Source organism: Amblyomma maculatum, chromosome 1 (genome assembly GCF_055883805.1).
Source record: "Amblyomma maculatum isolate TAMU_Amacu chromosome 1, ASM5588380v1, whole genome shotgun sequence".
Lineage (NCBI taxonomy): Eukaryota > Metazoa > Arthropoda > Arachnida > Ixodida > Ixodidae > Amblyomma > Amblyomma maculatum.
Genome location: NC_139344.1, coordinates 348,460,357 through 348,486,604, shown reverse-complemented (window position 1 = coordinate 348,486,604; position 26,248 = coordinate 348,460,357). Strand labels below are relative to the sequence as shown.

Here is a 26,248-nt window from a genome sequence, read left to right as displayed (position 1 = left end):
TGTCTACTTATAACCGTCTAAAAGCGGCGCGACATTTGCACGAGCAGCACTTTGCTCGAAAAAAAGACTGTTCGCTGTTTTAATGAAGCTACACTTCTTGAATAATGCAAATAATTGATCATTTTCAAATTTTTCTAATATTGCAGGAAAAAAAAAATAAAGTTTTTCCATGTTTTTTTCCAACCTTCAAAATTACCGGAAATTTTACATCCTAGAACTTATTTCTCGTGCATTTAACTATCAAGTAATAAAGGTGTCGGCTGAAACAATTTCGATTTCACCAGGCGAACTTGTGTAAGTTAGAAATAGATTATGGTATATAATTGTTCTTGTCTGCTTATCGCTAAGGCTGTGATACTACGCTCATTGCAAGTAAGCTATATATGCTGGCTTTGATATTAAAGCCGAAGTTAGTTAATGAATGAGGCAAATTAATCTAAAAAATGAAGCTACTAATAAAGTCACGAAAGGGTATTTCGCAATTTTTGTGTGTTACTGAAATGTTTCTGATATCAAGCGATTCATTCATATGGCAGGATAATATTTTGGCGGCTAGGTGCGGAGTGGTAGTCTGACAAAAAACTATAGTTTGAGCAGTGTCATACTATTTACTGATAAATAGTTACAAACAGACACAATGTTCCTTGACCACGAACTCCAAGCACAATTCGATTGGTCATGAGATGCGGGATCTTTGGTGCGAAATTCTACTGCGTGTCGCGTTCCTTACAATCATATGTCAACGTTTACTTCTCCTAGTGTATAAAAGAGCCTTTACGAGATTGTATATAATGATCGGTTATATACTTTGATCACTTAAAGGTGACGTGCTCTGCCTGTACTGTTCTAGGCCCACTCCTGCACATCATGACATGATAGCAATTCCGAGAGGAGTGCGGGTGTCTGAGTGGTGAGGAAAGCGCTCCGTAAAATGATGGTATATTAAAGAAAGCTCAACTATAAGTATACCTATACTTAATTCTATTACTACCAATTAAAGGGTTCAGCGAACATAAAACACGCACAACGATCACACTGGCAACGTTAGCAAGCCGCGTACACTAGACAGGATATCAGAACCGCGGTAATTCACTAGAGCCGTGCACGGGCTCGGGCCGGCCCGAAAGCCCATACCCGGCCTCGCCCGCGGACCGGATCCGGGCCGCTCGGAAGCCCTTTCGTTCGGGCTCAGGCCGGGCCCGCGGCCAATGTATATTTGTTTCGGGCGGGCCGGGCCGGGCGCCGAGATCACGAATACATGCAACATCTGCGAAAGCGCGAATACGGCCGTAGTGCGATAAGCGTAAAATGCACAGCATTTTCAAGCGTCGCCCCCACGCGAGAGTTACGGAGTTTTTTTTCGGCGTCGACTCGCCTTTCCTTCCCGCCTCCTCTACGTGAATGGATATTGGTAAGCCGTCAGTGATCGAACAGAGGAGCCGCTTGCAGGCTATTTAGTTTCAAGTTTCGCATCTCCGCTTTAGTAACACCGGCGCTGATGTTTATGCATCCGTTTCGAAATTCGCGCCACGCTGACTCCTATCAAATCTCATTGTTGTGACTTACTCCTGCCTCAACATAGCCTCGTTTGAAGCGGGACATAGCTCAAAGCATCTGCGGTGCAAGAGTTTCCTCTTGTTTCTTTTGTTACGAAAATTTCACTTGAAATACACAGGGTGAGCCAAGCGACCCCACCGAGTACTTGACCACAAAGTCAACCCCTTGTTAAGGTTCAGAGCTTGCGCACTTTTGAAGAAACAAACAAGCTGCTTACCGAAACTTACTTTCCTATTAAAGAACGTGTTAGTCTTTCCAGCCACAAGTTGTAGCTCTGAAAGAAAATTTAACGGTTCAGGGTTGATTATGTATGAGCGGCGCAACGCCTCAATTCAATGGGTAACTTGTTGTTTTTGCGCAATAAGTTTATTCTACGTACGTGCTTGCCCCTATATATTCAGCAAATGTTCATTTCAAACGCGAGAACACAACATTTTACGATCTTGGATAAACTTATCTTGAAATTATTTTCTTCTTTTTCATCGCTTCAACTGCAATTATAGCATGATGGGCCGGGCCGGGCTCAGTGTTTATCCTAGTCGGTCCGGGCCGAGCTCGGGTCTGTAGCGTCGGGCCTGGGCCAGGCTCGGGCTCAAAATTTCGGCTCGTGCACACCTCTATAATTCACTGAATTTAAGTTGCGACCGTTATCACAGGAAACCTATCAGCATTGCATATCCTATCGGCTCAGCCTCGAGGACACACGTGATAGAGTACAAGCAGAAGCGTCTAATTATCGTTTGTTCATGGAAACTGCATTGATGCAGGCTCCCAGGGACATTACGAGAATGGTGTTGAGAATAGCTGCTGCTGTGACTCAGCAATTTTTCCATAACAAGACAGTTCACTCACGGGTGAGGGGTGTGGAAGCAGCACAAGCGGTTGGTGGTGATGATGGACGGCATGGTGGAGGTGCTGCACTGTGACATACGTCTTGTGCGCCGGTGCCCTGGCTAGCACTGGTATATGCCCCGTGGAAATGAGCACCGGCACGTGATGGGTGGTCTCCCTGTGCAGCTGGTAGCCGTACGAGGTGCTCGTCGAGGCGGCGGCTTGATGCCCTCCAGCGGAGGCGGCACCCACTATCCGGCCTCCGGGTCCTACTGCGGCGGCCGGTGTCACTTTGACTGGAGGATGGTGGATGACCAGGTACGTCTGCACCTCCTGTCAGAAATGTAGGTCAGAAGACGAGCCTCGATTTTATGCTTTGCAATATGAGGTCGTGACATATAATAAAAAAACTATGGGCGAGCCCGTCTTTTTTTGTTGCGAAGTTTTCTGTCAACGCAAATTTTCGTACCGTAGAATTCTACTCCAACAATCAGTACATCAGTACCTCGGAACACCTGTAGCTTTTCGCTATTTATTGTCAAAATGCATCCCGTTAGTTTTCTTAGGTGCCTTAATTACTTGCTGCCAGCAGAGGAGAAATTTTAAGAGCAAGATTTTGTTATGCATTAGAAAGTTGAACAATTTCAAACAGTATGGCTATAACTATATTTTTCAATATTTCACATTTGGCTCAGAATTAAAAATAATATCCAAGAAAGCTGGATTTGAGCACGGCACTTGAGCATATATCCTCAATATTCATATGTTATAATCGATGTAGAATGGGATCGTCCAGTACTGTTACCAGAAGTTGAAGTCTTATTTAGAAGAGAAATTTAAAATCATTGTTTCCAAAGCAAAATTATTTCAAATCATTGTAGCACCAAATTGGGTCTGCTATCGACCACCATTATAAACAGAGGCGCCAGCATGATGACGACCTAACCACAACAGACCGGAAGGCGAGCTCTCCGCACATTGCAAACGCTATAGTCGAGTACAACTAAAACTAAAGCGGCTTTTTCTACTCAAAGAACCTGCAGCTAATGGCGTCTGCAGATTCCCTTGAACATTCTCCTTGGACCTGCTAGCGGGACAAAGCAGGGCATGACAGATGAAATGAGGTCTGCGCGTCACGAGGATATCGGTCGACTCCAATGGCTGAATGCCTCTTTTGATGGGTATATGCAGCTTTCTCTATCGAGTTTTATCTGTCTATAATTCATGGATAACGCTGGGTTATCTTGTTTCTTGTAAATCGTAGTTTCACTTGCATTTGCCGATATTAGGCACCATTTGGCAGAAACTTGGCTATTCGAACATCTGTACTTATTTTTATGAAGTTCGAGACCGCTAAAGGCAAATTCAGGGAGCGAAAACTTTTCGGCAAATTGTGTCTCCTGCGTACGTCCATAATCCTGATCGGCGCGGGCCTTTCACAATGAGGGAATGTTTTCATTGTTGAGTACAGCCATAAGGCAGGTTACCAAAGTAGCTGAAGTGCTGGATGTGTTGGTGGACATTCAGGAAGATACAGGAGCACATAAAAAAAGTTGCAGGACGTAGAAGTAGCTTTGTGCCAATGTTCTTGACGCCTGATCTTAATAGAAAATAAAACGGTTACGTGTAAGCCAATAAATTTTCCTTGCTTGACAGCCGTCATCGCTTGCTGTAGCCAGTGGTTAGCGACTGGGCCGTGTTCGATAAGTATGCCATTTGAAATAAATATCCACTTGCCATTTCATTTGCCCGGACGCAAACATGGTGGCTGCATCTGATGAAAACGGCCAGTCACAGAAGTCACTTGGTAGCAGGCCCGACCGTTGACGAAAGCCATTACCACTCGCCACGCGCACCGCCTGCGACTGGTTGCATTATCCAGCCAATGCTGAAATGCGGTCGCTTATGCCCGGTAACTTCCCACGGACGCTTCGAAGCCATGACGTCGTTGCCCAATAACAGTGATCAATGCCAAAACACCAAATGGACCAGGCATGAAAAAAAAAAAAAAAAAAACCTAGTTCCGTATAGAATACGCCCCCTGGATATTTGTTGATTCATGCACCTGCTGACCAGCTTGAGGCAGGACCAGTGGTTAACTTGGCAGTAAAATTTTCAGCTTAAACTATTCGGTTATATTCAGTAAGTGCATAAACTGCTGAATGCACACGTACAAGCGTTGAACTTGTTTTGAGAGGCAGAGAGTGCGAAATTCCACTGAGTTCTGCACTGACATCCCTTTGTAAAAGGCAAGAGCTGTCCTTCGCATAAACCTCACTCATCCTTACGCTGGACATATTCCTCGCGATTAGAATGCTTTTTTCTTTTTTTCAGTAAAACACTTCGATGTTGGAGAACTGGTCGGGTTGAGCAAAGCATTTGCGTTATTGTGAAAAAAGATTGGTTAGCATTTTTTGTTTTAGCTCCCGGCCGCCAGTAACCAGTTTGCGACCACGTGAAACCTTGTTTCGCCTGGTAAGCTGTTCTTTACCAGCGGTCAACCGCGACGGCCTATTCAAACAATCAGGCCTTTCAAAATCACCGGAAACGACATGTGCCTTGTCTGAAGAGGCGGTGAACCGAGCGGAAGCGTGACCTCTTAACGAGGCCGAGTAATGTACTCGAATTCAACAAGACCAACTCGAGCTCCGGATGGTTGGATGGATGGCTTTCAAACGTCAGATGTTTGGAAAGCGCCTGCATTTGCACTTTCTCCCCATAAGAACGAAATGCCAGTTTGCCCGTACAAACATATCAACATGAGTACCTTAGGTTCTGTAAAAAAAAAAGCACGGCGTCATATTATTTGCGAGGGGCGAAACATATTGTGGTTCTCTTATAGAACCCTTCGAGACGCAACACCCTGCTGGCCATGTGAATTCCTTTCACTTGAAGATATTTATCAGTCAATAGCTCAACGAGAAATGCCTCGTTAGTCATTGGTCGTCGTGCTTTCTCATCCACTTACTACTTGCTGCCTCAACAGACATAGTCACATGCATATATGCTGACGCATTAGAACTGTTAGAGTTAGCCGGATGCCTATCCCAGGCAGCACAAAGTGAGGTGTGAAGTGGGGGCCCCAGTGGGTCCGATGTGGGTGCAACAACTGGAGCTAATGTAGGCCTGAAGTAGGCTGTTTTAGCTTGACCTTGCGAGACCTTGAAGGTCATTTGCAGGCCCCTGGCGAACTTGGGAGTTGCAGCCCGGAGAGTAGGGCTTCCACTCTAATATATATAGTGGCGTTGATAGGCGAAACAGAGCCCATGGCCACTAAGCAAGGTAGTAAGACAGACGCAATAAATACCTTCTTGGCTTCCTAACAAAGCTTAAACTTGAAACACCCTGCCGGGGTGGCGCAGTGGTTAGGGCGCTCGACTACTGTTACCAAGGGTGCGGGATCGAATCCTGGCCTCGGCGGCTACTTTTCGATGGAGGCGAAAAGCAAGGCGCCCGTGTGCTGTGCGATGTCAGAGCACGTTGAAGAACCCCAGGTGGTCGAAATTTCTGGAGTCCTCTACTACGGCGTCTCTCATAGCACGAGTCGCTTTGGGACGTTACACCCCACAAACCAACCATTAAACTTGAAACATACTTTAGGGAGGCACAGTATACCAAGCCATTCGTGCAGGCGAAACATTCTAATAAACCAGTCGCCGTTTCATCGTCGCTTTTCGAGAACTTCCAGCAAAAAAAATAGCGGTTGCCAATATATGCATGTCTAAGGCGCTCCCGAACCAGGCTGCCGTATTCATCTTCCTCACTACACGGCTTCTGTTGCGTTCCGAGGAGCCTACTGCTTAGAGAGCAGGCATTCTTACAGCAGCACACCAATATTTCTTCTATTCCTCTACTCTCGTTGCCTTTGTGGCTCGGCTTTGGTTTTTCTTTTTCGTCTTCCGCTGACATTAACTTTATCAAAGAAGTGTTTAACGCGGGGAACTAATTCGTAGATAAGTGGCTATCAACTGAACCATGTTTACGCATGAGGACTTCTCTGCAGTCGAAATGTTCGGAAAGTCAAGAAGCATAAAAAAGCACCAGCAAGCATGAAAAAAGAACGCAATTTAGACAAAATCATCGCGATAGCACATTAAGCAAATTCGCTTCACTGATTTCGTTTTACTGTAAGTTCGTGTTATGACACTTCGAAGCAAGATTGATTGCAAAAGTTGTGCTAACGTACCCTCGATCGGTGGGGCCTAGCTGATGTCCCAGGACTTATAATGAAGATCGCAGCCATCAGCATAATTGCGCAAGCTGTCTGAAAGGTAAGACAAAAAGAGGTAAGGATGCGCTACAATAGATGAAGTAAGCAAACATATGCAAGGAAATAATGGGCTTGTTAAAGAGACACATAATAAATGAGCCAACATTCACATTTTCAGACCGGAAATAGAATATTTGCTGCGAATGCTGAAATAATAGAGTTTTAGCCTCGAACGATCCGAGTTGCGTCACCGCCACTTCACCGCGTGTACCTTTGCGCGCACCCAGATTGCCTTGAAGGCGCTAGACGCCGCCACATGCTCGAAGCCAGCACACTCATCTGCCGCGTCGGGACTAATCATTGCGTACGTGCTGACGGCGCGTGGTAACAGCCACGGGGACGGATTGCGGATCACGCTTCGCTAAAACTCTCTAGTCAGTGCCTACGGTTAAAACTACGGCGAGAATATAAGCCTGCACTTCAGGGAAATGTTTCTTATTCTAATAATATAATTTGGAGTGATTTACAATTTTTTTAGAGCGCTTTGGTTTTTGGTTTTTGTGCTTGACGCAAACGTATAGGCATGGATGCGAAGCATGCACGAGTCGACTTGTTCGCGCAAAAAAAAAAAAAAAAGAAAAAAAAAAACACATCTTACCATTTTCTCGCCAAACCTCAATGCACCTTCACTGTATCCTACATAATGCTATTTAATAAAAAAAAAATATTTCGCTTGAGAAAATGTCAATCCGGGTTTCTATAAGGAGACGTTCCAAACTGTGGCTTGGTCGGTAATGTGGCCAATAAAATATAAGAATTATTTTTATTCTATTCTGCGATATTGCTACGACCTCCTGCGTCGACTGCACGATCATGGTGTTAATTGGGTGAGATGGCGCCAAAATATACGGGAAGCGACGAAAAAGAATAGAATCAACGCAGAATAGCTGTATTATCCCGGTTCCTGTCGTCGTTCGCTTTGACCAATGAGATAGTTTTAAACGCACCCCTCTGCACTATAAGGGAATCGAGTGGGCCCCTTTCAGGCTGAAGAATGAGATCGCACAGTTAGCGGCGTTTTCTCATTTTTTTTTTCGAAGGTATATATACCCGCATAACTTGTCCACGAAATGCTTTGCCAGAAACCGGAGGTAAAATGACTTCATTTCAGGACCATTTTCAAGGAACTAGCTATACGTGCAGTGAAATTTCGGTTAGATTTCGATGTGTCGTGTCACAACAGCCTTACAATGAAGTTTGTGCAGCAGATGATGTTGCTGCGGGCTTAGAGGACTATAGACACCTCATTTTTGGGTTTGTGTTTTATCATTTTTAATAATGCCTAGGACACTACTGTACACGGATCACCACGTCACATTCACCTACGACTGCTGAATAATTTATTAACGAATTTCGTTTGTCTCCTGTTTCGGTTTCAATTTCAGCAGCCGAGCGATGGCTGTGACGTCACAGTCAAGTCTAGGTCACGCGAGGGATGAAAATATAGCGATATAATCATTTTTGTGTCATTTGAATCCACTACAATGATAAAGCCAGCCTGCCTAAAGAACAGGAATCATTACAATTGAAGAATGAGCGATTATAACACTGTTTTTTTTTTTTTTTTTTTTTTTTTTTTTTATGCCGCGCATCAAGACATGATTGTGACGTCAAAGCTATCTCTCGGATAACGAAACCGAAACTGGTGAGAAAAGAAAATTCAGTTATAAATTATTTAGCGGTCGTAAGCGAAAAGCGTGTGCGGATTGATTAGCTGTCTCGCCTTTGTCTCGCCTTAATTTAGCCGCTTTACGGTTTGCGCCATGCAGCATTTTTCCGGTACCGAAATGTCTAACCCCCAAATATATCCGTTTCATCCGTATCCGCGTATAAGCGATTTGCTTCTTCAAAGCGCGCTACGACCGCTCTGTACACCCCAGACAAACTGATAGATCCCTCAGCGCTCAGCGTGATGTCTGTAGCACATAACAGCAGTAGCGGCAGCTAGGACGCGCTGTTCTATTCCCGGGCCAATCAGAAGTCGCAGAAGCCGTCATTTTTAATGAGAAACCGGTTCGCCACGGCTCCTGTGCACGCTCCCGCCAAGTCCACGTAAAAGCTCGCGCGTGTGCGCTATATCGCCCAGCTCTTCTTCCGCGACTGCCTCCTGATTTGTAGGTCACGGCGACGTCGAGAGCTGTTCTGCTTCAGTGTAAACGACAACCGCGCAAGGATGTCTGCTGTAGCAAGGGGACCCTCAAAGAGAAAACGTCATCGCGGAGATCTGGCCTGTCTCGGTCGCATTTGTGGTCTGTCAAAAGGCTGTCAAACGGAGGACAAACTTAGAAACTCAGGACAGTGTTCCGGTACATGATTTCGACGAGTGCACGGCTCGTGTGTGTATAGGAAGTCACGGAAATGAATGGGTAGTGGGGGCGGAGAAACACCTTGAAGCCGCGCCGGCGTTTTTGGTTATATTCACCCTTGTTTCAACTCAGGGTCTGGTTTGACCGCGACCGCTGACCACGATGAATAAAGCACTGCTTGCTGTTATCGCATTTCTGCTTTTACTTGCAAGCTGACGCCCAGTGCCAGAAAATAAAGCAGTGCGGAACTGAAAAAAAAAAAAAAAAAAGAAAAAAAGCGGGTAGTGTAGGCCTGCAGTCTGCACTTGACAATTGCGAGCTCTTTGACCTGTGCTCGTATCTTTAAATGCAGGTTACGTCTATAGCTCGGTTTGCAGCTACTGGTTCGGACTAGCATTGCGGAATCTGCTGGCAATTACTCCATCGTAATGACTCGTAGATATTATTTAAAGTTCGAAACTAAGACGCAGATCGGTGACCTGATACATCTTGTACGCAGTATAGGTCATTGCACGATAAAAAATCTATACAGGGACTGAGCATTGGTTTGTGATATTTGACATCGGTTGGTGAAATAATGCTTTTTCTTGGTCCACACCATTCATTCAAAATTTGTGAAAATCAAAAATATTTCATTTCAAACCTGCTGGAAGAATATTACTTTGTAATGTAAGCTCTGTCAGCATGTATGGATTCGCTTCCGATGAACGTGGGCGTGCATGATTATTTTGTAGCAGTGTTGTTTGCTTCCTTGGCTGCGCCAGCCCGTGGGCAAATGATCGCGCTCAAAACAGCCTGAAAAGAAAAGCGATAATTGTCAAATTTGTCTGGGCCTTGCTACCAAATCCTCCTGGTTTGACATCGTGTGATATTCATCTTTTATTTGGCGAATTCAGATTTGAGACTCGAAAAGGTATTTCGCACTTTGAGGAGAAGACCACACCTGAATAAGAAGAAAGAAAAAAAGAACGCGTGAGTCTAATCACTTTAGAGCATGTCGAAATAGCTTCAATGTACAGTCGCTTGGGAGTCAGTCCCCTGGTGTACCCTAACTCAGAAACCGATACGATTTATGCCGTTACATGATGTTTTTAATCTAGTGGAAGGAATCGTACTCCAAGTGCATGAACGAAGATTATTATTATTTTTTGTTTTTTGCAATTTTCACTCCGAGAGCATGCTTGGGGCTTCGGAAAAAAGGTTTTTCTGTCTTTAATTGGTCAGTTGGCATCTATGTGACGTCAATTAAGAATTTGGACATTGCATTATAACTTCAAGTTGGGCTAGTTGGTAATTTCTTATTGGAATAATTTTGTAGCGGTAAAAACACGGACGCAAAGAACACGACGAAACAAGAGACACCCGCTAGCGGGTATCCCTTGTGTTTCATGTTCTTTGTGTCCGTGTTTTTACCGCTACAAAATGATTCCAACAAGGACATTGCATCTTGATTATAAAGATACAATATGATTGGGACGTGCTAGAGCGGACATTGAAGAAGGGAATTTATTTTGACTTCCCATAAGCGTATACGGTACTTTACTGCGTTTCCAAATGCCGAAAAACCAGAGGGCATGCCCTTTTTCACTGGATTACACAGCCTATGAAAACTCGCATGATACACGGACTTTGTGAAAATGTAGTTTCTATAAAATTACACCTCAGCATACCGATTCTTTATCTTCAAAGGCTGTGCGATGTGACAAACTTCATACCAGAGTAGCACTCCCTCTTGGTAACATACCCAACTTTACCACCCTTATTGTGGTTGTTGGCTTGCAGTCTTCGGCATTGTTACGATTTTATTGCTGCACACTGATGGCTTTGTAAATAGTTCATGTACGCAGAACATTGTTTCACTGTGTTTCACTGTATTAAATACCACTAGCCCGTTATACCTAGTGGCATGGGCAGAGGCATGTTATTTATTTGTGGGTAGCCTCCCCATAGTATATGTATTAAATACCATGTTTAAAATACAATAAAGTGCTTCGGTGGCGTTGGAACAGGATGTCAGACTAGCGGCCCAATGATCAGAAGTTCGGTTCCATCATTTTACCAGTGTTTCCAACCAGTGTTTCTTTTAAATGACGTCACTGCGTTCAACGTCATTATCATATCACGATCCCACACGACCAATGAAAATTTTAAGTCAGGCTGAAGCCGATCCTTCTTCCAAACGAGACCTCTAAAGCTATCCGATACAAAGAAGGCATGCATGCCCAGGTGGCGCAAAGCTATGGAAGATGACCGAGACCTTGTAAAAAAGCAATACAATTCCAGCAGCTACGCGTTGCAATATTTGTGAATTCCGAAAATGTTTAATAAAGAAAGTTCTAAAAAAAAAATCAGGCGCATTATTTTTCAACATACTATTAGAAATGTCAGCAGAAAATATGCGGTGGTTGCAATAACGAGCGTCACAACAATTATTTTGCGCAACGTTGAGTTAGTACATCAGTATGCGAACACACTGCTTGCGATTTTCAAGCCACTGTAAGAACATCACAGGAACTTCCCCCTAGTAATCTCAATAACTATTTAATAAAATTTAAAGCAAAAAAAAAAATGATGAAGAAAAACGCGATGCGAAATTGACTCGTACTGAATTGTACAAGACATCAGATGTGTTAGAAATACTTGCTAGAATCTATGATTGCGTTCGTATTCGATATGTTCTTGCAGAAATAAACACTGCGTGCCGATATTCAAACAGACTGACGCAAATCTTCCTTGAAGCATTGTTTGAAGAACAAACACGCACACTATAACGGCATGAAGCCTCAGATTCCACTTCATTTATTGAACGTACTGTCTCCATCAGGCTTAAACACCACAGGCGCTTTATTTATTGACGGCCGACGATATTGTTCAACCGAAAGGCCGCGAAACTAATATTCGCGTCAAGACAATCGTGACAAATTGCTATCGCTCCGCATGGCTGGCGAGGTGCCCTGCAAGGTTACTTGTCCGAAGTATTCGTTTACAGCTCAGCGGGCGAAACACTGCGAACGTGCCTTGCGCGGCGCGGAAAGCTGACTGCAATGGCGTTGCAACCACAACACTACGGGCGGCGTGACTCTACCAGGTAGAGAAGAAATGTTCCGACAGGTGAACCATTACTCGACGCGAGGACATCGTCCTTGCTCGATGGCCCAACTCGTTTCCGTACATTCGCGGGCCATTTTTAGTGCATACACTAGGCGGCTAGGCCTTGAGAACCAAGCCGCGCCCGTGCCCCGAGTGTTTCCCAATCTCGGCGGCGTCTAACGGCACGCTGTCGGTGGGGACTTTGCTTGAGCACGCACGCACATACACAAACAGAGGCATTTCACTTCAGAGATACACGCACGCACGCAGGCTGACTGGCACGCATGTGTGCCGTGTTAGCCCATTTTATTCGCTGACGCGTCCGTCGTCGCCGCTATCACGAGCGGCCCAGAAATTAGGAACGCCTTTTGAAATGTGCGCCGCCTCGACGGAGATGTGGACACATTCCTCAGAGAGTACGCCGATGACGACGACGACGATGCAGGTGGTCGACGCATGCACAATGAGCCACAGCGCACTGCGCGTTGGATAAAGGCGGAATTCGAACGCGTACTGTATAGTCTACACGACGCAATAACTTTGGAGGTGAGGGAGACAAGCTGGGGGCCATTAGCGCCGCTCTGCTGGCTTTGAAGCGTTCCGAGATTCAGCGAAGTTGAGAGTTGGAAAGAGCTGGGCGGGTAACGGTAAAATGGAAAAATACAGTTTCAGTTTCTGAAGCCAGCATTGAGGAAAAACGAAGAAGGTTTATTAATGCTCCATGCTTCTGCTGAAATGAGAGGGCGATTTGATGAGCGAATTTAATGGTCGTTACACATACGTGGGTAATGTGGGGAAACAGGAGGCGGTATAGTAAGCATGAATTCGTTGTGCATCTAAAGGTCGGAATTAATGGCAAAGCCGACGGTTTGCTATGAACGAGAAATTATGTTTTGAGGCCATGAAAGAGAGAGAGGGGTGGAGGTGAAAGTAGAAGTACGTGATATGAACTGTGTAAGTCACGTTGCTAAAGCACATATTGCTTTGCAGGGATTCATGCGGTCTATAACAGTTGCTGCACGCAACATGAGGTTTCGAAGGCTATAATGATGGAATGAACCTGTCAATGGGTTACATTTCGCAAAATTTACAATACGAGAAGTTTCTCGCACCCAGAAACTAAAAACAGACCAGCAACAAAGTATCAGAGCATGGTGGTGACAAGAGAGCTTTATTGAAATGAATAAGGAAAGGAGAACATGGAAAGGTCAGTCGAGTCCTTAGTTCGAAATTCGTGCGGCTATGGCCGCTACCCTGGCTTTTTTTTTTTCCACGAGGAGCAGCTGGCCCTCGAGGTCCGAGTTGGACAGGCCTGCCTACCGTCCTAACCACGTTGGCAGTTTCATAGTCTCTAAGGCACTAGTAGCCTGTCAGGAACTATTAGCCTTGCAGGCTCATGCCATATGGCTCAAATTTGTTTCCTCCTGAACTAGGTAAAGGTTTGCTTTTTTTTTTCTGAATGCTTAATTTGCCCTCCTCTTTCCAAATGTGAAGTGCAGAAGAACGCTGCTGCATGATACAAACAATACATTGGTGTTATTACTGCTTTAGTCTTAAACGTGGACACCAAAGTAACCAACGTTTGCGCCTCGGCAATATAGCTATGATCTCGTGAACCTTGGCCATAAATTTTTCATCTGTGATGTATAACAAGCGATTTGTATTTATGCATCGCTCTAATTGTTAATATCGAATTTATACTTTATCATGACGCCAATATTATACATTGTTCATATAATATACTTGTAGTGCAGTAGTGTGAAGCCAACGAGTAAAGAATCTTAGCGAGAAGTATGACTAATTACCATTAATTTACGACAAGGTAAGGAATAATGTCGATCTTTTGAACTAAACGCACAAATTTTTTTGTCGATACATCTGTGGTTGTTTCAACTGGCGCTAGTCTGCCGAGGTAGACTTTGCTTTACTAGCACGAAGATGGGCTGCTCTGTTGTAGTTGACGCTAACTACACCTCGCTTCGAACCTAGCCGGGTGCTCGATTAGTATTTGCATAGATTTACGTAATAATCTGACAGGCGCTTTTTATTTGGAAGGTGTATATTTTATCTAACACGACATAGGAGAAAGCTACAGCTTCATTTCTGCTATCATAGGCGTGTTTTATCGTGCCCCAAATTCATTCGCATATCCACACCATTAAAAGCGGCTGCCATAGACCCGGCATCGGACCGGCGATCTCATATTAGGGGTACGTCGCTGCGTGCAAAATGGTATCTTTCATGGCTGCAGCCTGCCTCGCCCATTACTTGCCTCTCACCCTGCGGGGTGGAGCCGCTGCCCTGAAAAACTTAATGTCCCCTGTTCATATTGAAGCCGGTGGACCCATAAACATATCCTTATCCGAATTAAAAAAGAGCTACCTGGGTTTATTCTCTAGTTCAGAGCCACAATGACGTTCCCTTGACCAACCACTGCTGGCCTATGAGGACAGGGCTGATGAAAATGGAGTGGACGACTCCATTATAGCTAAAGGGTGTTAGAGGGAGCATTGTAACATTCCACCTACGTCATCGCCCGTATTTTAAGAGAACAGTCTCGGATATTTAACGTCACTTTTGGAAAAAAAATTAGAGGGCTGTTCTTGTTTTGTTCAAAGCGCGAGAGATTTAAATACATGGGGAGGTGATGATGTCCGGAGCAATAAGAATATCTGGCCTGCTACCCCCCACTGCTGAAGGGGGAAAGGGAATGAAGATTACCATGCAGTGTTAAAAAAATGCAGGTGATAGAGTCAGTTATACAGACTCAATAATAATTGCAAATAGTGCTTGGGCGGTGTGGAGAAAAATGTAACTTTATCGCAAAGCTTCTGCCAACAAAGAAGTGCTTGTATACGCATGTGGTTCACAAGTTAATAGAACATATGGTATGAAACAGCACTGAACAAGGGTACAAGGAGGAGGGGGGATGGGGGCTCAGTTCGCAAGTAGTGCCAAAGTATCGACAAGTCTTCGAAAGCCAAGACAAATCCCCTTGTCGAAGCGTTGGCTTGACTTGCCAACTGAGACTCCCTCTTAACCCTTGTCCAGTGCACTTTCATACTGTCAAGCCATCTTCTTTGTATCGTTCTACCCAAGAACATACGGGAGATGTATATCTTCAAGAGAAAGTAATGAACTATGTTCACTTTTTGTTTTATAATGTTCTTACTTTCATCTACATTACTACAATAATTAAATTATTACATTGTCACAATTATTATTACATCTTAAAATCATGTACATTATTTTTCGACATGGTGTTCTGCCTGCTTAATGCACTTTGTGCATCAGGCCCCAAGTTGCGCATTGCTTTCAAAAAGGAGGTTCTAGATTGGGGTTGAAGTTAATTTTGTATCGCTTCTCTAATGTCCACGTCTATTGACAAACGCCGACCTCATTAAGCATGCCTGAGTGGCCCAACAGATAAGATCAAGACTGAATGATGCCTGGAATATAGTATCTTGGAAAAGGTCCGAGGTCAGTTTTCAACCTCTTTTCAACCACTGACCTGAAAAACCGTAATATAACTCGCTGTTTCTCCTTGGTGCAAACGGCTTGCGGTGTTGATGTGCTTACGCAGCAAATGACTGTCTGCGCACGCATGCATCACAAAAGGCGCTTTGCGCAGATTCGTGGGGGGTGGCAAAAACTTTCCTTCACAACCAGCCAGAGACTTTCTCAGGTCCTGATTTCTGGGATTTTAGAAGGTTATTCAACTGTGAGATAACTGTTATGTATTATACGATACTGTTATGCGCATTTTGATAGGAACGATGTGAGCTTCCGTCTCGAAGCAAACATTTGCTTTATGGTTTTTTCCAGCGCCGGCACCATGTAGGCAAATCTACCCCATAAAACAAGCGGGCTGCATTTTTTTTTTAAAGAATTGCCTAGCATATACAGAAAATATAAGGTACGTTTATGAAAGTGTTTATAGATATAGTCGAAATTTCCTATGCATACGCAAAATCATATTTTTGTCCTGCGCTGGCAAGTAGTGACCAAGCCTAGCGTGGAAAAATAATGGGGTGCGTTTTTAAATAACTGTGAGGAAGGTGCGTAATATTATAGCATACGTTTATGAAAATGTTCGTAGAATAGGCCAACATGAAGCCACTATCACAGCAGCCCCCATCAAACTCGTTATACATTCCATCATGATTCCACAACAATTTCCCGAGCTATTTACTCGGCATTGATAACTCTATGTACTATACCACATTTGTTAAGTTTCGCAGATTATTTAATCTGGCATTAGCTTACGCTAGTGCAGTCTGGTATTAATGCGCACCGATTCCGCTGTGTCCAAGCAACTTTCGTGTAGAATGTAGTAGCTTGTCAGCGCTGATGCGCTTTGTTTACTCCATCTTCAGGTACAACCATAGAAAAAATTTCGAAGATATAAATTTATAGATTTACATCGTCTCTGTGATATTACTCCAGAGCAGAGCTTCTCATACCGGGTTCCACGACCTGCCACTAGTGTGACTCCCCCTTTACTTTTTGCCTCTACCTCTTGCTACGCTTGCGGCCAGGGAGAGAGCCTTTGTTAGTTGGAACTCAAATAAGGTGGTCAGATATTTCTCGTTCTAGCTAGCTTCACAGTGTCGAGCCTCAGCGCATAGGCACCGTCCAGAACACAGGTCTCGGCAGCGCGTCGATTCTTCGTGAGGGTGGGAAGGGAGTTCCTTTTGGCACATATTGGCGGCCGTTTGGTTCCCTGAGGAAAAATGTTTATGAACTCCTGTTCCAGATGATAGTGTATACGCATGCCCCCTCATATTTTTATTTGAATTCCATGCTTTTATATATATGCCATCTATCCTGCATTCTTTGAATGTTCTTCTTCGACTTGTAACTGATTGTATTCCTCATATTTCCAAGACAATTCTTACGAGATGTATATTAGGGTTGCTATATCAAATACCGGTTATGCCGGTCATGGTGGCCGCATTTCGATGAAGGCGGAATGGAAGCATGGCCTTGTCCTGTGAAATGTAAGTTAAACAACATTATGTCGTAAAAATTATTATGAAGTCTTCCATTACGACGTCTTTCATAGTCCATGTGCCCCTTTAAGATATGCGACCTCAAATACTGTAACATAGCACTCAACAAGTGTTCTACCTGTTCTAGTTGTTGTTACTAGCTGTTGTGATCTCACGGCTGCTGGTGCTGCATAGTCCATCACATACACAAGAGAGAGCACTTAAAAACGTCTACACCTGCGATGCGTACACTAGAAAATTGCGGTTTATTGCTTCTATGAAGGAAAACAAGAAAACAAAGAATTTAAATTGATGAAGAAGAACCTCACAATTAAGAAAAAGAAAGCTTGGAGGAGAACAAAATATTTGAGGAAAGAACGCGAAAGCAAAAAATCTCGGGAACGAAAAAACAAAACAAATATTCAAGTAGGGAAAAAGCACCCCTATCTTTTTCTCCTTAATGTCCTGAAGAAGCACCCGCACCTCCTTGTTGCTTACGTCTACCGACGGCACACTCACGCATTCCGCTTCTGAACCGTAATCATCTTAAAAGCTTCGATTCTCCTCTGCCTTGTGCGTGGGATGGATTATGCAACGCCAGCAAGCTTTGTGTAATGAAATAGCCCGCATGCAAGTTTTATTGAGTAATTCATTTTGGGACCGCCTATCGAAAATATTTAAGCGTTGTATAGAGTTTTGAAATACTTCGTGGCTTTCTTTTGGAGTTTGTCCCAGTTTCATTTTTCTGCGAGAATACAAGATTCCTTTTTGCTTCAGGTGAATTTTTTTTTACCTTTTTGTCTTATTCAACTGTTTTCGTATGTCGACTGAAGAAAAAAGTAATTAATGCATGTGGAAACTGCGTCTGGCAGCCCATCGTCCGAATTTTTTGTGGACGCAAGATTTAGGATTAGTAACAGCATAGAATTTATATTCCTTGAGTAACAGTACCACTTTGACCTACATTTATAGAGTCGTGTGCATGCTGGAAATAAATATTATGTGTGTCCGGATTCCTTCAGCTCTATGCGACAAATCCTGATGTACAGGTGCGGACATAAGTAAACGGAGCACATTTTTCCGTTCACGCCTTCTGGACTGGAGATAAGAAAACAATATTTGTCCAAGTGAAAGGACGCTGGCGTCTACTACCGGTTCGCGCATACTACGACTAACAGTTTCAATTATGCAACGCGTGAAAAACGTTAGAAGCTAATAATGTGCTCCGTTTACTTTTATCCGCATCGGTACGTCACAATATAGAAGAATTTCGACTCTTCTTACACAAATGTGTGCTTCTCTTGTAAAGGAAAATACCATCAGATTTTGTCGGCGGTGACCATTACTTAATGTTTACAACACGAGGTCAGCGTTCAGCAACCAGGTAAAAAAAATAAAAAGAGATACCCACGGGCAATCAGTGCGACTTATGCAGAAGAAAATGAGGGAGTAAATATTTGGTCTCCGATTTCGGGAGCACTGTGTGTCGACGAACTGTGTTTATTCGCATCAGTTACAGTTCAACTTCTTAGTTATCCTGCAGCGGTGATTCAATCGACCGACTGTTCCTTATGGATAGCCCCCATTACCATCAGATGTTTCCTATAGAACTTCATCTTGGAGAGCACAAGAGCGTCCTTTATTCTAGGCGTTTGCAAGCGGTCGTGTAAAAACGACCATGCATTCAAACTGAGACTGCAACGTGCAAGAGCTTGAGTGCTCTATAGCGTCGGGAGTGACTTCGAGCACTGATAAAAGTTAATGAGGACGACGATACCGAAGGCACAGCGCAAGAGGCTGAAAGTTTTACGCCCCAGGATAAAGGCTCCGGGAATGACTGAACACACTAACAAAAAAGAAAAGAAAAATAGCGGCGGTGGCCGACTTCGTTAGAGGAGTGGTAAATGAAGCAGACCTGTTCACGCCGCCGTGATTTAATATCCAACCCAAGGCCTTGGGCATGGTAAGTATTTTTGTTGCTTTCACGCGGGCTGGTCACCGACGGGCGGGCCGTCGCCATTTTGTTTTGGCGTAGCTATCTGATGCTAACGAGATAACACCATTTCTCGAGAGGAAATGGGAGCAGCCCCTATTATTGCCGAAATGAGATTCGTGCATTACATGCATTTGCTGCGTATACCGATATCTCTTCGCTCCGAATTATGGCTCTCAATGCGACGAGAACTTCGGTGACAAAAACGAATTTATGTGTCCCCCTTCTGCAGTTTCGCGCTCAGTATAATTTGTCACGCGTTGGCATCGCATTAATGCGCGAGTGCTCAAGATGCGTCTCTCAGCATGGGTGACGGAATTTAGCAAGAGCTGAACATAGATGATACTTTGGTCGTGGGAAGATATGGCTCAGAGAAAAGGGATAATGGGCAGTTTTTGTGGCGTGTTTTGCGCTCTTGGAGAATTGCCATCGAAGTATTTTAGAATAGTAATATAAGTTGAATAGATTGCTTTCGTGTTCGCGATATGCCTACAGGTGGCCCTGGAAAATCGCATATGTGTTTACTCCGTTGTGTAGTGTTCATGAAAAATGCTCCCAATAAACAGGCAGAATCACTCTCATTTTGTCTTAGTATCATTTTATTCAAACAATATCAATCCAAGTGAAAACTTTTGATGTATTTGAATGAAAACTGCAATGACATTCTGTAAGGCTTACTAATGTTTTGTATCCGCTGTAAGGGGTAGTTGAATTGGAGGGTGTTGAAGACAGTTCGATGTCACTTTGGCATGCCAATTTGCTCCGATAAATATTGCAAGAAAGGAAAACCGCGACCCCGACTTTCCCCCGAAAGTGCGGAATAACTAGAAAGAAGCTGAATACTATAAGGCCATTTATTTAAAACAAGAATGATGATGTAGCTAAATGAAATCTATGACGTACGAAACTTTCAGTTGGAACTACCGACTATCATTGTTGATATGCTATGTCTCCTTGCACCTTCTCCCTTTTCGCACTTGTCGAAATGACAAAGATGGTCGACTGCGCCACCTTTATGCGCCACCATTTCTCTAATGTCATAACTCTCTTATATCTTATGTCTCTTATGTCTATGTCTTATGACATAAAAATAAACAAGCATTGGTTGTTTATTTTTTAAAGAGCTGTCTGTGCAGCTCATGCTATTAAGGCGAAATCCTTGCTAGGCTTATGGCAAAAAATCCAGTGCGCGAAAGTTGTGCGCGAGATCTGCGCTCGAGATCTGTCATATTCCGCGAGATGCACCGAGATGTGTTCTTGTCATAGCGTTTATGCACTCTGCAATACCGCACTTGAACGCGCGCCAAGGAACGCCACGCGACAGGAGCGATGGTGTCTTGTTTAAACAAACTTGCTGGGGAACGTGTGACAGATACAGCGCCTTTCCTTCCTTGCAAACCAATTAAAATTATATGGAGCACTGCAACGACCGCCGATAAAAGGCAAATGTTAGGAGAGGAAGGGCAGACGTTCGCCATTCTCCGCTTAAGAGACATCTAAGAGGCCCTCTAATCTTTTCTCAGATATGGTGTGGCGATGCAAGGAACCGCATGGTACCATAACAACCACTGACCTAACAACAGTGGGAGATTCAGCTGCCCGGCCTGAATGGCTAGCGTATTATCATCGGCCGGACCAGGGAGATGGCTCGTGTCCACGACTTTCTGGACTGAGGAGGCTGCCCACGTTGGGCGAACGTTTCACGTCTGCACATATATAGCCACGGCCAAGCTAAAGGGAGCTGTGCCTTTGTCAAGCTGCATCTGACAGCTTATTCTGCGTTTCCGCCCTCTGTCTCTATACCAGGCGAAAATTAATGAATTTGATTTGGCTCGATTTGATTTATCACCTCGTGTCATAAAAAAGAAAAACTTTACATGCACCGCCGTTCAAGTATCATCATCAGTATAAACCGTCACGTGACCACGCGAAAGCAGAGCTGCGCCATACAGATTCGTTCCATGGACGAGAACGGCGCCGCCTTGAATAGTCCGCCGGCAATATCAGCTGAAACACCAGCACCAGGGACAGCGACGCTCGTCAGACGAGGCCTATTGGCCCCTTGTTTCTTATTCGCGATCTTCATCGGGGGTACAGTGCTCGTCACGGCGCTGACCATGCGGCGCTGACCATGCGGCGCTGACCAAGAGAGCATGAAAATTCGTCCTGCTGTCAATAGGAGCTGGAGCTTCTATATACCACTATTAACGGCACCATCGACCCATGTAAGGATATATTCGCCTACGTCTGTGACAATTACCGACGAAATCCGAGCCCGGGAGCTGTACGAGACTTGCGTATACGCGAATATCCGTCCCGCTACGTGCCTTCCGGCACAGCTGCGGGTAAACTCATCAACCAGCACTTCCAAGTCTGCTTGAGCGCTATGTCCAGAGCCGAAGAACTGGGACCAGAGACAGTGGCAAGCCTCACAGATTTCATGGGCCACCGAGCCTTTCGGAACGAGACGGACATACTTTGCTTTGTTGTGGAGATGACGCTCAAGTACAGCCTCGAAACGACCGTGCTATTTCTGACTACGAATTTGCGAGATATTTGGAAGAGGCACTTTCCTTCGGAACGTCTGAGCGGGGGCGACACCGTGGTCGTCATTGCGCGCTGTATTGAGCTGGAAGTGAGTGGACCCCTGGCGAAATATCACGCCCGTGTGCGGCGAGAGGCCCTGGATGCCACAAATGAAGCGCTGTCGACGAATGTCACGCTGCACGAAATCAGGACACTCGTACAGAGCCTCAAGGATATCACACCTGAAAAGGAGGTCGTTTCAGAGAGCTCGCTAAGTGCGCTAACCGACATGGTTCCTAAAGTGCGCAAGGATGAATGGCGAACACTTCTGCAGCGCATCATGGGAAAGACGCCCAGTGACCACATGTACCACACCTCAATCAAAGATCTAAATCATCGGCTTAGAATACTTTTGGACACAGCGCGTCATCCCGCCACCATCACTTTCCTCTTGTTCGATGCAGCGTGCAATTTGATCTGGAATATGATGAGCACTAGCCAAGGTATGGCCGCATATAATCGATATTTTAGACGCTGCAAGGAGGAAAGTCAGACGCTGATACCGCTGATGGTTGTCAAAAGGCTCGGTATGCTGAAGTCCACAGAAGAGCGCACCCAGTTGTTCCGCGTCGGCTTCCGGAGGCTGGCTGGTCTTGTGGCAGAAGCAGCGGTTCGCTTCGCTGCAACGAAAGACGCCAAACCGGTGAAGCAATTTGTTCGCGAAATTCGCATGCTCCTCCCGCGCGATCTCTTCGACATGGACGTGCCTCTGTAGAAGCTGGACTCTTGATACGCTTGGAATTTCATGCCGCTGCAGGCGTCCGGGTGGACGACTCAAAGGGTGCATGCAAGCAAGGACGTTTCGTGGATGGCGATCAGAGACAGCATCGAAACAAAGCACTTGGTTATCCATAACGCCATCATACACATGTCCGTAGTCCTGTTCCCTGCCTTGACCATCTCGGACGATTTCGACCCTGTGGTAGCGTACGCAGCGGTCGGCGTGGCCATTGCCGATGCTCTGTGGCGCACAGTCTTAAAAGGGTCGTTTAATAGAGCGAAGTAGAGTAGAGCGACGAATAGTCGCTTCGATCTCGTCACCAATTGCCGCAATGCGTCGGGAAAGTCTCCGTCGAAAGCAGTGTTCAAGCACGCCGAGCTAAGCTTCAACGTCACCCTGCAAGCTGCTCGAGGCAAGTACTGGCCTGACTAATTCTCTGTGGGCGATTTATTAACGACGTCGCGCAGTCAATTTTTTTTTCTGTTACTGCTCTTTCACTACTACTGGCTCGACGCATCTACACGTACAATATAATGCGAAGCGGATCTAACTACCTTTACACCAACACTGAAGACTACCACAAGGCATTCAAGTGTCCTTGGAACGGTGCGCGAAACATGTGTTGGAAGCGTGCTTCGCGAACGGCATTAACGAAACCAGTCATTGATATCAACGAACGAATGAACTGATTCTATGGGACAAAGTACCGACGCCGTCCTTTCTACAGAAAGATTCATATGACCGCTGTACCTCGCATAGGGATATCGCTTGAGCTACTTGTTTGGCTGCATATTGCTTGCAACGATAATGCATTTATGACGCACTATTATTTTATGTGCATGCCTTAGCTCCCTTATTAAACACTACGTAAAAAGACATCGTCGGCCAGGCGCTTAAAAATAGCAGGACATCTGCATGTCCCCCCCCCCGATTATATTGTAAATTAGTCTGTGATTTAAACTTTTTTTTCGTGCGTGTATAACAGATTCCTGGGAGAAATTGGAGCGTCATATTTGGCGTTTCACTTTCGGTGCTTGCTTATAGGCCGCTACTTTGACACGACATTAGGGGGATGTTTGGCTAAGGCTGCTAAGGTTAGGTGGGAAAAACAAAATCTTAGGGGCACCTATTTACATTGCTAATTACATTTGCAATGGTATAGAATCGGAAGCTATCCACGCCCCTACATCACGCTTTCTGTCATTGCTTCATGGTTCTTCTTGCGGACTTAAACGTCTGTCTGCGCAGAGCAAGATATTTCTTCGTCATCTACTTGATGGATAGATGTTCCTTCCAAGATACCTAAAATGGCGACTCGGATGCAGTGAAAGTGCATTAAAACATAATTGTCGCGTCCGCTTAGGGGAGCATTTCTCTCCAGCCAATGACAACCCTCTGGTCTTTTGACGTTACCTCCCTGTCAGTGAATTTTAGTCCACACAAAGAATTTTTGCTCCGATGAGGCTATCTACCAAAATAACGACGTGCGTGATCTATCAAGGGGCATGATGGGTATATGTGGAATTAAATTTTCTCGTTTGCGGATTATTCGTTTATAAACGGGGAATTGAGAAACAAAATGGAGCCGTTGATTAAAAAGACGTAAAGCAATAAAAATGCTGTAAGCGAGTAGGGATTCAATTCCAGTACGAAGTGCTGTTCATCAAAAAAGGTTAGATATTTCATTTTCATCAATAATCTAATGCGAACCTGACACTCGAGACAACAAAAGACCCCTTTTCGTTAAGCCAATACTGAAACTGCGGCAATACGGAAGGCGCAGAGGTGGTTTATGGGAAGTCTTTCACAGCAGAATAAGGATGCGACATTCGCGTGTGTCCCATGGTTTTGAATTCCAGTTCATGGACCAGCTCACTTTCGCGCCACGTGAAGGTTACATTGAAACCCCTCCGAACAACCTTCCCACATGTGCGACTTGATGCATCTGCTACTATCATCGCTACAGCTAGCTTCTACTAACACTGCCAGTACTACTGCGCTACTGCTATAACGACTGCAACTACTATGCCTGCAGTACTACTACTAATAATATTGGTGAAAAATCCCATGAGTTCAGGAATTCATGGCATTGCATTTAATGTACCGTCCGTGTTGATTGCTCAGAGGAATTTTGAAGTGTTGCTCCAGTCATCTGCTTCATGGTGCTCCACATTGCTTTTGCTCTCCCAGAGCGATATATTACAATGCGGATGAGACTGGCTCAGATGTAAAGCATCAGTTTTTCCGTAAAGCCATCGCAGTTGCTCAGTAGCAACGGTGTTCTGCAGACCGAGTGTGATGGTGGACTTTCTTTTGCCGTGGCGACATTTAAATGGAGACAAGAAGGGGACAAGCCCGTGCACACGGAATTAGGGACAGGTGATAAGACTGATCGTAGGATGGCAAAGGACAGCTAATGATCAAATGTTTCCTGGAACCGTCCGCGTCAACTCCTCTTATGTCCTGTAAAAAATTTTGGTAGCAAAAATCTGATAACCAAGCAATGTCCATCGCCATCGGCTACTATAACCAGCATGAGTGCAGTGCGCCTTTGATGTTAGCTCACCTAACTGAAACATCATGCAGTTAACGCTGTTTCGTCTCTGTCAGCAGCCACATATCATTTGACTGCCAATGTTGAAGATTTCATCAATCCTGCCGCAGGTTTGCATCACTTGCTCGTAGTACGTATGTTGTGACTTGCTGGTGAGACCGAATGCAGGAGCGAATGTGGGGCGATAGAACTAACCAGGCTTTGAATGCAAACTTGATTTAATTTAGTTCATATTGGCATTACGAGTAATATATCGTTCAGGAGTGGACAAAATACGGAAAAACGCTGTAGATTATACCCTCCAGCTAATCGAGACAGTGTCGTAAGCACTGATTTTAGCCGCATAGTACAGCTCACGTCCCCTGATACACTTGAGATCAAAAAGCGCGTACACTGATACGCTTTGAGACGTAAAGAAGTTCTCTGATAAACTCACCTGGAAGTTTGGCCAATCCATAACGATCCCGATCACACGCGATGCTCGCGCACAAACTCACTGAATCAACTGGTCTTCTGAGCGAACAGCCTCAAGCGAAGGGAGAGGAGAGCACGGATGCTGATTGCCTTGGTGATCACTCCCGAACGGCTGGCGGTTCTGGGAGAACGAAGATCCGAGCGAGCTTGCCAGCCCCCGCCGCCGGAAAAGAAAGAAACAACGTCGCGTATAAAGGGTTGGCTGCGGCGTGGAGTCGCTTTGAGTGGCTCCGTAATCAACGCCTAGTGAGGGTCCTCTCTTTTCTTGCGTTGGTATCGCTACCAGGCACGAATTGCTCCTCGGAAGGTGCACGGGGCCGGTCGGACTCCGAAGGTCTGCGCCTTTGTCTTTCGTTTCTCCCTTTTCTCGCGAGGGTAGGGCGACGCGTTAATGGGGGCGAGCCCGGGAGCTGTGGCCGATGAGACGTTCGATTCAACTATTCACCACGCAATGAACAATACGCCATCTCGATGTTGGCTGCACCGTCGTTCACGAAGTTCCCACTCGCATCGGGGGTTTGCGGCCCCGCGAACACGACGTCGACGAAGAAGAAAGAATTAACCGGGCGTCCACGATAGATGACTCTCACGACCTCGGTCCGGCGGCGTGAGGCCAGTAAGGTATACGCCGACGAAGCTTGAGGGCCTCCGACACAACGTCCGCGCACTCTCTCGCCGGAACACGCCGCGGAAGACAGGAAACGAAAGGAGGGAAGAGAAAGATGGCGGAGAGCGAAAGCAAGACAAAACGGTGCGTTGACAAGAAGAAGAACGAGAAAGCACCTGGGAGAAAGAAAGGAAGATGGAAAGGGAGCACGTCGGGCTTCCACTGAACCGGTCACTTTGTCCGAACGTAAAGGTGGGCACTGCCCTGC

The 26,248-nt window shown here is 45.2% G+C and overlaps 1 protein-coding gene across 1 annotated transcript in view; it reads right to left on the bottom strand.

The window, feature by feature from the left end:
* LOC146207713 (uncharacterized) overlaps positions 1–25,985 on the bottom strand; it is a 29,587-nt gene extending 3,602 nt beyond the window's left edge. The window contains exons 1-3 of the mRNA XM_084587146.1: positions 25,336–25,985; positions 6,575–6,652; positions 2,410–2,721 (exon numbers count right to left, since the gene is read on the bottom strand). Of these exons, the coding sequence (XP_084443272.1) occupies positions 2,410–2,721; positions 6,575–6,652; positions 25,336–25,356 (411 nt within the window). The 5' untranslated portion in view covers positions 25,357–25,985. The remainder of the gene's footprint in view (positions 1–2,409; positions 2,722–6,574; positions 6,653–25,335) is intronic.
* Between the last annotated feature and the right edge of the window lie 263 nt (positions 25,986–26,248).